General features: G+C 47.1%; 1 protein-coding gene across 2 annotated transcripts in view; it reads left to right on the top strand.

Moving 5' to 3' along the window:
* SIGLEC5 (sialic acid binding Ig like lectin 5) overlaps nt 1-12,293 on the top strand; it is a 13,272-nt gene extending 979 nt beyond the window's left edge. The window contains exons 4-10 of one of the 2 annotated variants that reach the window (XM_028091477.2): nt 25-303; nt 501-548; nt 1,096-1,356; nt 1,439-1,723; nt 1,945-2,044; nt 3,051-3,132; nt 10,858-12,293. In XM_028091477.2, coding sequence (XP_027947278.2) covers nt 25-303; nt 501-548; nt 1,096-1,356; nt 1,439-1,723; nt 1,945-2,044; nt 3,051-3,132; nt 10,858-11,049 — 1,247 coding nt within the window. In that variant the 3' untranslated portion in view covers nt 11,050-12,293. Of the gene's footprint in view, nt 1-24; nt 304-500; nt 549-1,095; nt 1,357-1,438; nt 1,724-1,944; nt 2,045-3,050; nt 3,133-9,365; nt 9,536-10,857 lie in introns of those variants that run through there. The other variant, XM_088027803.1, reaches the window with a different exon arrangement.

The raw sequence follows: 12,293 nt of genomic DNA, 5'->3' as shown, positions 1-12,293 counted from the left end.
AGCACCTCCCTCTCTCCTCCTCAGCCCTGACACAGAAACCCGACATCCACTTTCCGGAGCCCCTGAAGTCTGGCTATCCCACAAACCTGACCTGCAGTATGCTGGGATCCTGCGAGGAGGGAAGACCTCTCACCTTCTCCTGGGTGGGGCGTGCTCTTGACTCGCTGGACCCCCAGACCCTCCGCTCCTCAGTGCTGACCCTCACCCCGAGGCTGCAGGACCATGGCAGCAACCTCACCTGTCAGGTGCACCTGCCAGGAGGTCAGGACACCGTGGAAAGAACCATCAGGCTCAATGTCTCCTGTGAGTGCTGGAGGGATGGCCGGGTCCCTCAGGGCCGCGGGGATCGTGTGCGCGCATGCGCGCCTTGGGAGTGTAGGTGCGGAGTGGACAAGTACAGCAATCCCCACCTTCCCGGTCCCCCTACCCCTCCTTGGGTGCTGGGTCAACTTCCATCCCAATCTTCACGTCTGAAGTAGGGCCATATCTTTCCATCCCAGACGCTCCCCAGAAACTCAACATCAGCATCTTCTTCAGCGATGTTGCAGGTAGGAAAGAACCTGTCTTCTTGGGGGCTGGGACCTGGCCCTGGGGTGGGGGTAGCGGGTCAGCTCCCAGCAAAGCGGTGGGGATCATAGCCTTACTGGGATCAGATATGGGAAAAGCAAGGATAAAAACCACCACTCTCCCTCCTCCACCTCCCACGGGTGCACGCACCTGCACCCCCACACGCTCACACACACGCACAAACTGTTCAAAGCCCATTTCACCTCACCAGTTCACTCCTCTGGTTTCCCACCTACCGCTCCATCCCAGCCTCCTCCATCCTATTTCCTGCTGTGTTCACTGAGCGAAGCCACCAAACAGTCCAGGCATGTCCCAGTGGGACACTGAGCCTCCTCTGAAGATACGAGGCCCAGACACTTGAGGTCAACCTCCTTTGGATGTAAAGCCCAGGCTTTCAACCCTGATGGAACCAAATCAGTGGGTCAAGAAAGGAGAAGGAGATGCCAACCAGCTCCTGGGAAGGAGGGAGGGATGGAGACTGCCAGCCTCCCACAGCTGGTGCCCTCTCTCCGCATCTCTCTCCCCAAGTCCCGAAGATTCTGGAAAACACCTCATCGGTTCTCATCCTGGAGGGCCAGGCTCTGGGGCTGCTCTGTGCTGCTGACAGCAGCCCCCCTGCAGAGCTGAGCTGGTTCCGGGGGTCCCCCGCCCGGAATGCCACCCCCATCTACAGGAGTGCGAACCTGGACCTGCCTCAAGTAGGGGCTGCAGAGGAAGGAGACCTCCTCACCTGCCAAGCTCAGAACCCGCTGGGCTCCCAGCACGTCTCCCTGCGTCTCTCTGTGGTCTGTGAGTGTGGGGACCCCTGGGGGCTGACTGCCCGGGGCCTGGGGAGGAGAGACACCGCTGACCCCTCCCCTCCCTCCCGCAGACCCCCCGCGGCTGCTCAGCCCCTCCTGCTCCTGGGAGGGCGAGGGGCTGCACTGCAGCTGTTCCTCCCGAGCCCAGCCGGCCCCCACCCTGCGCTGGCGGCTGGGGGAGGGGCTGCTGGAGGGGAACCACAGCAACGCCTCCTGGACCATCACCTCCAGCTCTGCGGGGCCCTGGGCCAACAGCTCCCTGAGCCTCAGCGGGCCGCTGGGCTCCGGCCTCAGACTCAGCTGCGAGGCCCGGAACGCCCACGGGAAGCAGAGCGCCGCCTTCCTGCTGCTGCCAGGTCCGGGGGCTGTCGGGGGGCGAGGTGTAGGGGAAGGGAGTCCTAGAGAAGCCTGGGGCTGGGGCTGGGGCTGGGGCTGGGGCCTGCACAGAGGGCGATGGGTGGGATAGGGTGCTGCTCCATCTCTGGCGTAAGCTGGCCCTTCAGCAAGTTCTGCGAGGAGGTAGGAAAGCAAGAGACCGAGTCCCGAAAGTGAGTCTCGACACACCTCTTCTCTGCAGGGAGATCAGTGTTCCTGGCAGGAGCCGTGCCTGCTGCTCTTGGAGGTGCTGGTGCTATGGCCCTGCTGTCCCTAAGTCTGTGCCTCCTCTTCTTCTGCCTGTAAGTCTTTGTTTGGGGAGGTACAGGGAGCGCGGAGAGAGGTCACTCAATCCCAGAAATGCAGAGCGGAGTAGAGTAGATCCAGAGGGCCTCTCTTTTGGGTGGTGGGGGGATAACAGCTTTATTGAGATATACTTCCCATACATTTACAGTGTACAATTCAATGGCTTTTAGTGTATTCCGAGTTGTGCATCCATTACCACAATTATAGGACTTTTTCATCACCCCCAAATGAAAGAGAAACAAAGCAAAGAAACCCTCCACTCCTTAATTTCCATCCTGCCCCCATTCTCCGCCAGCCCTAGGCAACCGCCAATCTGTTTTCTGTCTCTACATTTGCCTATTCCGAACATTTTGTGTAAGTGGAATCATACAACATGCGGTCCTTTGTGACTGACCTCAGTTCACTTGGCATGATGTTTTCAAGGTTCATGCATGTTGTGGCATGAGTCAGTCCTTGATCTTTTTTTTTTTAAGATTTTTATTTATTTATTTGAGAGAGAGTGAGCACAAGAGGGGAGGAGAGGCAGAGGCAGAGGGAGCAGCAGTTTCCCTGCTGAGCAGGGAGCCCAAGCAGGGCTTGATCCCAGGACCCCGGGATCATGACCTGAGCTGAAGGCAGATGCTTAACTGACTGAGCCACACAGGCGCCCAATACTGCATCCTTTTTTTACTTCCATATACCGTTCCATTGCATGGGTGGAGCACATTTTGTTTGTCATTCATCTACTGGTAGACATTTGGGCTGTTCCTACTTTTTGGCTATCACGAGTAACACTGCTATGACCACTCAGGCACAAGTTTTTAATGTGTTAGAGGGATCTTTAGTGATGGAAGTTTGGTCTGGCCAAACCTCTGCTCATCCAGGGGGATGGAGTGCTTACTTGCAGGTCAGGAAAGTCTGGGGCTACTTCTGGGGTCTGGATGCCCTTTCACCAGAGAACAGGCAGCCTGCCCATGGGTGCCTGGGCCATCCTGGCTGCAGTGTGCTGGTTTCTCCCCTTAGAGCGAAAGCCCGCAGGAAGCAAGCATCCGGGAGTCGAGAGGGCCTGGATGATGAAGATCCTGTCATGGGTACAGTTGCCTGGGTGAGTGATGCTGGCGTCCTCTCATGCAGTTGGGGAGCCCCGGGCTTGTCCTTTCAGAGTCCAGATGGAGCTCCTAGCATTTCCCCATCCCCTGCTCCACCCTGATCACCTGGGTGGACACCTGGGAGTTGACGTCCCTTCTGTTCTTCACCTTCATCTCCCAGACCCAGTGGCCCTCTGGTCACCTCTTGTCCCACCCCTGCTGATCACTCACTGGAGTGATCACTGGACACAGCCTGACAGAACCTCTCCCAAAATCTATTGCTTTCCAGCCATTCGGGAGTTTCAGTTATGTTGTTTGCTCCCGTTGTTTAGAGAATCGAGTCACATTTCTTGGTCTGATATTTAAGGTACTTCTAGAAGTCTCCCCTGATGGCCACTCCAGCCCTGGTCTGGCTATGGTCCAGCCACACTGGCCTTCTCATGGTCTCCATACACACCTGCTCCCCTACCACTTGGGGCCTTTGCATGTACAGTTCCTCCCACCTGGAATGCTCTCCTGTCCCGATTTTCACCAGACCACCTTGTGTGATCATTCTTCTAGCTCCAGTACCAACATCTTCTGCTCTGGGAAACCCTTGCCATCTCCCTCCCTGCCAGTGTCCATGCCTCTCTCCCCTATGTCCCCAGAGCTCTGTGTCCATCCCTGTCTTGAGGGGCACCTCACACAACATCACCACCTTTGCCTTATCTCCGCCCTCTCATATTGATGATGTCTTTGAGGGCAGGGGGCTGCAATAGTCTCTCACTCTATCCGTATGCAACATGTCCCCTATCCCCTATAAAACTACATCCATGTTACCCTAAATGGTGTTATCCAAAATGCTTTATTCGTGACCAACCTCTTATCACAGGAACAAGCATTGATCATTAGTACTTACTCATTTTGTTCACAATATGATAAGCAACTGTGAGCCTACCATCCAACCAGAGACCTCAAACATTGACCCTAACTTCCATCTGCTCAGGTTGCTCTGTGACCCATCCCCAGTAACCATTGCTCTGAATCTTTTGTTGCTAGCGTTATCCCATATACGTATGCCTGAAATAGATGCTGATTAGTTTAATTACTTCTGAACCTACAAAGGTTGGCCACATTCTGTTCACTCTTCTTGGACTTGCTTTTGTAGACCCAACACTGTAAGTTATGTCGTGGAGATTTATCTGTGTTGCATGAAGTTGCAGTTGTCTGTTTCATTTTATGATTTTGTCTATTGCCTAAGCTCCTGTTGCTGGACATTTGAGTTTTTCCAGATGTTCTTGTTCATATCTCATTGCATTCACATGCAAGAGTTTTTCTTCAGCATTATGTAAGAATTTAATTACTAGGTCAGAGGGTGTGTGAATATCCCAATTTACAAGGTTTTCCAGAGCAAATGCATCAATTTATACATCCATCTCTGCCTATCGGATCCTGTTGATCTATAATCTCTGCAGCACTTGGTTTTCTGAAATTTTTTTGTCATCTCACTATTTCACTGTGGTATTGATGTGCATTTCATTGGTTGCCAGTGAGGATGAAAATCTCTCTGTCTTCACTGGCATATGAACACCTCCTCTCTAAAACGCCCAGTCCCATCTGCAGCCCAATGCCCTATTGGGTGTTTGACTTTCTTATTGAATTTACTGGCGAGCTTTATACATTTTCATACTTTTTTTTCCAGTTATATGCATTGTAAATATCTTCTCCCAGTGATTAACTTGTCTTCACTTTTTAAAGGTGACATTGATGAACGTTAGTTCTTAATTCTAATATAACCATATTCACCAATCTCCTCTTCTCTGTTGAGTGACTTTTGGGTCTCATTTAAGAAAATCTTTCTTATCCTAAGATTAGAAGGATATTCAAGTATAATTTCTTTTTTTTAAGATTTTATTTATTTGAGAGGAAGAGAGTGAGAGAGAGCACAAGCAGTGGGAGTGGCAGGCAGAAGGAGAGGGAGAAGCAGACTCCCTGCTGACTGGGGAGCCTGACGTGGGGCTCGATCCCAGGACCCTGAGATCATGACCTGAGCCGAAGGCAGACGCTTAAACCACTGAGCCACCCAGGTGCCCCTTTTCTTCTTCTTCTTCTTTTTTTTAATAGACTCCATGCCTAATATGGAGCTTGAAATCACAACCCCGAGATCAAGAGTCACACGTGCTACTGACTGAGCCATCTAGGCGCCCCCATCATACATCAAAATGTATTCTATTCCAGTGGTCAATTTAACTGTCCCTGAGTCAGAACTGTCTCTAGAGGCAAGGCAGTAATTCGAGACCAAGTCCTGATATCTGATAGAGCAGGAGCACCTCCTTAATTTTCTTTAATAGTGTCTTGGCTATTCTTGGCCTTTTGCTGTTCTATATAAACATTAGAAACAGTTTGTCAAGTTCCAAAAAACACTCCTGTTGGTTTTTTACTGGAATTACATTGAATCTGTGAATCAACTTGGGAAGAATTTACTTATTTATAAATTCAAGTCTTCTTGTCCACAAGAACAGGTATCTATTAGTTAAAGTTTTTCCAAGAAAGATGTAGTATTCCTTCAGACAGGTCTTGCAAACCTTTTGTTCTTTTACTTCCTTAATAACTAGTTTTGTTACTATTATAAATGCTATCTTTTTATTTATTATTTTTAAAGATTTTATTTATTTGTCAGAGAGAGAGAGCACAAACAAGGAGAGCTACAGGCAGAGGAGCCCGACATGGGGCTCTATCCCAGGACCCTAGGATCATGACCTGAGCCAAAGGCAGATGCTTAACCAACTGAGCCACCCAGGCATCCCTTAAATGCTATCTTTTTAAAGGTGCATTTTCTGATCACTCATCAATGATATGCAGGATGAAAACATTTGTTAAAAATTTATGAAGAGTTGGGGTGCCTGGGTGGCTCAGTTGGTTGAGCGGCCGGCTCTTGATTTTGGATCAGGTCATGATCTCAGGGTGGTGAGATTGAGCCCTGCACCAGGCTCTGTGCTCAGTGTGATTCTGCTCATAACTCTGTCTCTCTCTCCCCTTACCCCCCTGCCCCTACTCGAGCACACGTGCACACACTCACTCTCTCTCAAATAAATAAATAAATCTTTAAAAAAATTATGAAAAAAAATTATGAAAGGTTGGGACACCTGGCTGGCTCAGTGGGAGGAGCATGCAACTTTTGATCTCAGGGTCATGGGTTCAAGCCCCATGCCAGGTGTAGAGATTACTAAAAATAATAATAATAATAATGAACTTTAAAAAATTTATAAAGTGTTTTAGAATTTAAAAAAATTACAAATTGGTCTTAGGTGTCATTTAGATTCCTATTGGTTTGGTAGCTGGAGCATTCTTAGATCTACTCATAAGCCTGCTGCACCATGCTTTTACAGAGAGATACCGTCTGAAAAATTTGTGATATTTTTGTTTTTAACTGTCATTTCTAGCTGAACAAAGCAGCTGAATTTGATGCAAATAAAACATCATTTCGTTCAAGAATCAACTCATCCTTTTAGACTTCAGATACTGCACAAGAAATCCGGCCTCATGCATCCTTTGCAGATGTATTTTTCTTCTAAGAGATTTAGTATTTCAATAAACAACTCACTCCCCTGAATCAGTGATGGGGAAATGAGCACATTCAGACTCCATTCTTTAGTTACAGAGGTCTGTGTCACACAGAGTGTTGGTAGTAGGTGGCACAAGATTGAACAGCAGCCAGTTCCTTAATTTGTCCATGCAGCTTCTCCTTCTCCTGTCTACTTTGGTGGGACTGAACACCCCTGCAGAGTTCTTCTGGGGCTCCACTATAAATGTTCATCTCTTCACAGTGACACCCAGCTCTTTGGGGTGCTGATCTGGATGCTGAGGATTGTCTTCATTCTCTGAGTAGATGCAACAATGTGTGAAAAGCAATTACATACTTATTGATCTTATATTCTTCCAGCTTGCTAAGCTCTCGTGTTAGTTATTTTTTAATATTTTATTTTTAAGTAATCTCTACACCCAATGTGGGGCTCAAACTTACCCTGAAGTCAAGAGTCGCATGCTCCACTGACTGAGCCAGCCAGGTGCCCGTAAGCTCCCTTGTTAGCTCTAATAATTTGTACACAGACATTGAAGTATTTTAACAGGTTTTTTTTTTCATTTTTTAAAAATTAACATATAATGTATTATTGGTTTCATAGGTACAGGTCAGTGTTCCATCAGTCTTATATAATACCCAGTGCTCATTACATCACGTGCCCTCTTTAATGTCCATCAGCCAGCTACCCCATCCCCATCCATCTCCCCTCCAGCAACCCTCAGTTTGTTTCCTATGATTAAGAGTCTCTTATGGTTTGTCTCCCTCTCTGATTTCTTCTTGTTTTATTTTTTCCTCTCTTCCCCTATGAGTCTCTGTTTTGTTTCTTAAATTCCACATATCAGCAAGATCATATGATAATTGTTGTTCTCTGATTGACTTATATCGCTTAGCATAACACCCTCTAGTTCCAGGGTGCCTGGGTGGCTCAGTTGGTTAGGCGACTGCCTTTGGCTCAGGTCATGATTCTGGAGTCCCGGGATTGAGTCCTTCATTGAGCTCCCTACTCAGTGGGGAGTCTGCTTCTCCCTCTGACCCTTCCCCCTCTCAGGCTCTCTCTCTCAAATAAAATAAATAAAATCTTTAAAAAAAAAAACACCCTCTAGTTCCATCCACGTTGTTGCAAATAGCAAGATTTCACTTTTTGATGGCTGAATAATATTCCATTGTATATAGATACCACATCTTTATCCATTCATCTGTCGATGGATATCTGGGCTCTTTCCATAGTTTGGCTACTGTGGACATTGCTGCTATAAACACTGGGGTGCACATGACCCTTCGGATCACTACATTTGTATCTTTGGGGTAAATACCCAGTAGTGCAATTGCTGGGTCACAGGGTAGCTCTATTTTCAACTTTTTGAGGAACCTCCATACTGTTTTCCGGAGTGGCTGTACCAGCTTGCATTCCCACCAACAGTGTAGGAGGGTTCCCCTTTCTTTGCATCCTCACCAACATCTGTCATTTCCTGAGTGGTTAATTTTAGCCATTCTGACTGGTGTGAGGTGGTATCTCATTGTGGTTTTGCTTTGTATTTCCCCGATGCCGAGTGATGTGGAGCATTTTTTCATGTGTCTGTTGGCCATTTTAACAGGTTTTTTTTGTTTGTTTGTTTGTTTAAAAAATATCACAGAGGCGCCTTCTGGCTCCGTCAGAAGAGCATGTGACTCTTGATCTCAGGGTTGTGAGTTTGATCCCCACATTGGGTGTGGAGCCCATTTAAAAAAAATTTTTTTTTTAAAGTATCCCAGTTTGGGGCACCTGGCTGGCTCAGTTGGTGGAGCATGCTACTCTTGATCTCCAGGTTGTGAGTCCATATATTTTAGAAATGCTGTATCCTCTCGTGAATTGAACATTTGATCACACATAGTGATCCTCTCTATTGCTATTGATACTTTTTGTTTTAAAGTCTATTTGGTTGGATCTTAATATAGATACACCAATTTGTCATTGGCTAGTAAGATGTCTGATATTTGTACATCCTCTGTTCCTCCAACAACATTTTATTTATACTTCAGGAGTGATTTTTGTAAACAGCATATAACCAGGTTTTTTTTAAAGAATTTTTTATTTTTTATTTTTTAAGCAGGCTCCACACCCAACATGGAGCTTGAACTCACAACCCTGGCACTAAGAGTCTCCTGACTGAGCTGGCCAGGTTTTTACAAATCCAATTTGACATCCTCTATTTGTGTTTTCTGTGGTTGTTAATACATGCGGATTTTGTTCTCCTATTTTAACTTTTCCTTTCACTTGGTTCCATTTTTTTCAGTATTTCATTTTCTCCTTTCTTAAAAAATTAATATCTCTTACACCCAACAAAAAAACTTCAGTGTACTTTTATGTATCTCTTGTTCTTCTTTCCCTCCACTTTCCACAATGTTGGTGCTTTTTCTAGATCTTTTTTCTAGATTTCTAGATCTAGATTTCTCATTCTGGGTTATTATGAACATACTTAACGTTTTTCTATTTGGTCTTTTGTTTAATACACAGCCACACATTTTACTGAGGTATTTTGTCACCTTTGTACCCCAGATTTATTGCAGCATTTTCAGGTTTTGTTACTTTTATTTGAATTCTTCCTCCCAGTGTGTTTTCAATTTGGATTTTCTTGTATTAAGACTTCTGAGGACTTGTGTGTTTGAAATTCTTTTTTAATGTTCCTACATTTGAATTTCACTTGGCAGGATATAAATTCCAGGATCGGGCGCCTGCCTAGGTGGCTCAGTTGTTAAGCATCTGCCTTCGGCTCAGGTCATGATCCCAGGGTCCTGGGATCGAGTCCCACATCGGGCTCCCTGGTCAGTGGGGAGTCCAGTTCTCCCTCTCCCTCTGCCCCTGCTTGTGTCCCCTCTCTCGCTGTGTCTTTCTCTGTCAAATAAATAAATAAAACCTTTAAAAAAATTCTAGGATCAAAGTGATTTTCCTTCAGTGCTTTATTTTGTCATTTTATCTTATTTTTCTTTTAAGTAATCTTTACACCCAACTTTGGGACTCAAACTTGCAGCCCCAAGATTAAGAGTCACATGCTCTACCCACTGAGCCAGCCAGGCACCCCCTTCCTTCAATGCTTTAAACACTGTACCCTATTGTTTCTTGTATCCAGTGTTGCTGTTAAGAAATATTATGTCTGGGGGCACCTTGGTGCCTCAGGTGATTAAGTGTCTGACTCTTGATTTCGGCTCAGGTCATGATCCCAGGATCATGAGATTGTGAGATCGAGCCCCACGTCGGGCTCTGTGCTCACCGGGGAGTCTGCTTGAGATTCTCTCTCTCCCTCTCCCTCTGCCCCTCCCCCTACTTGAGCGTGCCGGCTCCCTCTCTCGCCAAAAAAAAAAAAAAAGAAAAAAAATTTATTCCTGTATGAATCTTGCACATTTGTAAGTGATCCAGTCATTGTCCCTGGAGACTTTTACATTTTTCTCTTTCGTTTTGATATTTTTAAGATTTACTATTGCTGTATTGGGGTATGTGGTTTCCCTTGTCTTTTTTCTTGCGTTTGTGGGGCCCTTTTCAGCTGAGGTGGTTTATCTTTCTTCAATTCTGGGAATTTTATCTTTATTTTTGTTCAAGTATTTCCGCCTCTTTTTATTTCCAGTAACACAGCAGGCCTCAGTTTTGTTCCTGGCTCTGCTGGTGAGTAGAGGAGTGACTTGGGCAAGTTACATCACTTTCCCCCATCTCAGTCTCCCTAATCTGTAAAATGGGGAGAAAAAGTATCATTCACACTGGTTTTTTGTGAGGATTAAACGTGACTAGTAAACCTTCAATATGTCCAAACAGAGGATTACAGAATTTTATTTTATTATTATTATTTTTGCACTACAGAATTTTATTTTTATTTTTTAAAGATTTATTTATTTATTTGAGAGAGAGAGACCACGAGTGGGGTGAGGGGCAGAGGGAGAAGCAGGATCTTCCCTGAGCAAGAAGCCTGATGTGGGACTCAATCTGGGGACCCTGGAATCATGACTTGAGCCGAAGGCAGGTGCTTAACCGACCGAGCCACCCAGGCATCCCAACATTACAGAATTTTAAATGGATGCGTGAATAATTGAATTCGTAGGAAGTATGTATGAATAGGAAGATGAATGAATAAATGCCCCATTAGCCCAACTTCCCTTGGGGACCACACCTGCCTTATTCCTTCTCTGACTCCCTTGTTTCTTCTTTATTCAGGGTTCCAGGCAAAAGCCCTGGCCAGACAGCCCTCCAGCCCAAGCGACCCCTGCCAGGGATGCCCCTCCCTCAGGGGACAAACAGGAGCTCCATTATGCCTCCTTCAGCTTTCACGGGATGAAGTCGAGGGAACCTGAGGATGAGGAAGCCACCGACACCGGCGAGTACTCAGAGATCAAGACAAGCAAATGAGGGTGGCTTAGAGCTCGGTGCCGGCCCGAGGAATCGCGGCCCTTGGGGGAGAGGAGAAGTCAGGCACTCATTGGTGAAGTATGTGGAGCCCTGTGGCAATACGAACAGGAAGGACTTGCCGAGTGTCCCCAGGTGGAGCGGACTTGGGCTCCAACGCAGGCTGTCAAGCAAGTCACTTCATCTCTCTGTGCCTCAGCTTCCCGTTCTGTAATCAGAGATCATGCATCCGGCCTCAGAGGTGGCTGTGGACATTAAAGAAATTAACATGCAGAAATCAACCAACAAATGTCCCGTCTCACGTGTGCTCAGTACCTACTGCTCTCTCTTCTTTGGACAGAAAGGTAACTGGCAAGTTACCCGGAGGCTGGGGGTGACCAGGCCCAGAGCACAGGGTAGCAACCTGCTGGCATCATTCTCCTTCCCAGAGCTCTTCAAAGCCTCCCCAGGGAAGGACCAGCCCCTCAGCCTGGCGTTTGCTTCATGATACAGCATCTTATCATCTCTTTGGAGTCTTCTCCTCATCCACTTGTACCTGTCAGTTCTTCCAGCACATTCCTTAACCTCCTGACCGTCAGTCCCTTTCCTGTCTTGTGGATGGGCCCCACAGGGATCTGTCCAACAGCCAGAGAGCTGACCCCGGGTCTCTTGCACAAACCCCTTCAAGGCTCCCTAGCCTTAGACAATACATCACAAGCATCGGCTGCCCCTGGCTTTTAAAGTCCATTACGACCCCCTTGTAGCTACTGTTGGAAAAGAAACAACGGGCCCAAAATGGAGGCACTTGCCCCCACAACAGCAAACCAAGACTAAAGGCAGTTTCAACCTCTCCCAGAAATGTGACCTTTATTTTTAATTTATTGACAGAGAGAGACACAGTGAGAGAGGGAACACAAGCAGGGGGGCGTGGGAGAGAGAGAAGCAGGCTCCCCGCGGAGCAGGGAGCCTGGCGTGGGGATCGATCCCAGGACCCTGGGATCATGACCTGAGCCGAAGGTAGACGCTTAACCTACCGAGCCACCCAGGCGCCCCAGAGGATCTGAAATATCCTGATCAGCACTGGTGAGGTCACCTGCAGGGTAAGACCTTCCCTGGAAAAGATGGCCCAATCTGAAAAAAATCTTTCCTTTTGATAATAACTCCCTTGCCCCACCCTCCTGCCTATAAAACCTTCCCACTACATGCAACCTGTGTCTTTACCGGAAGTCAGGAGTCATTGAATAAAGCCTCAGATTTACTCAGTGGAA

This window comes from Eumetopias jubatus, unplaced genomic scaffold (genome assembly GCF_037043125.1).
Source record: "Eumetopias jubatus isolate StellerSeaLion01/CBP00866 unplaced genomic scaffold, mEumJub1_p1.0 scaffold_10, whole genome shotgun sequence".
NCBI lineage: Eukaryota > Metazoa > Chordata > Mammalia > Carnivora > Otariidae > Eumetopias > Eumetopias jubatus.
Note: the sequence above shows the minus strand (reverse complement) of the source record. Positions and strands in the feature narration are given on the sequence as shown.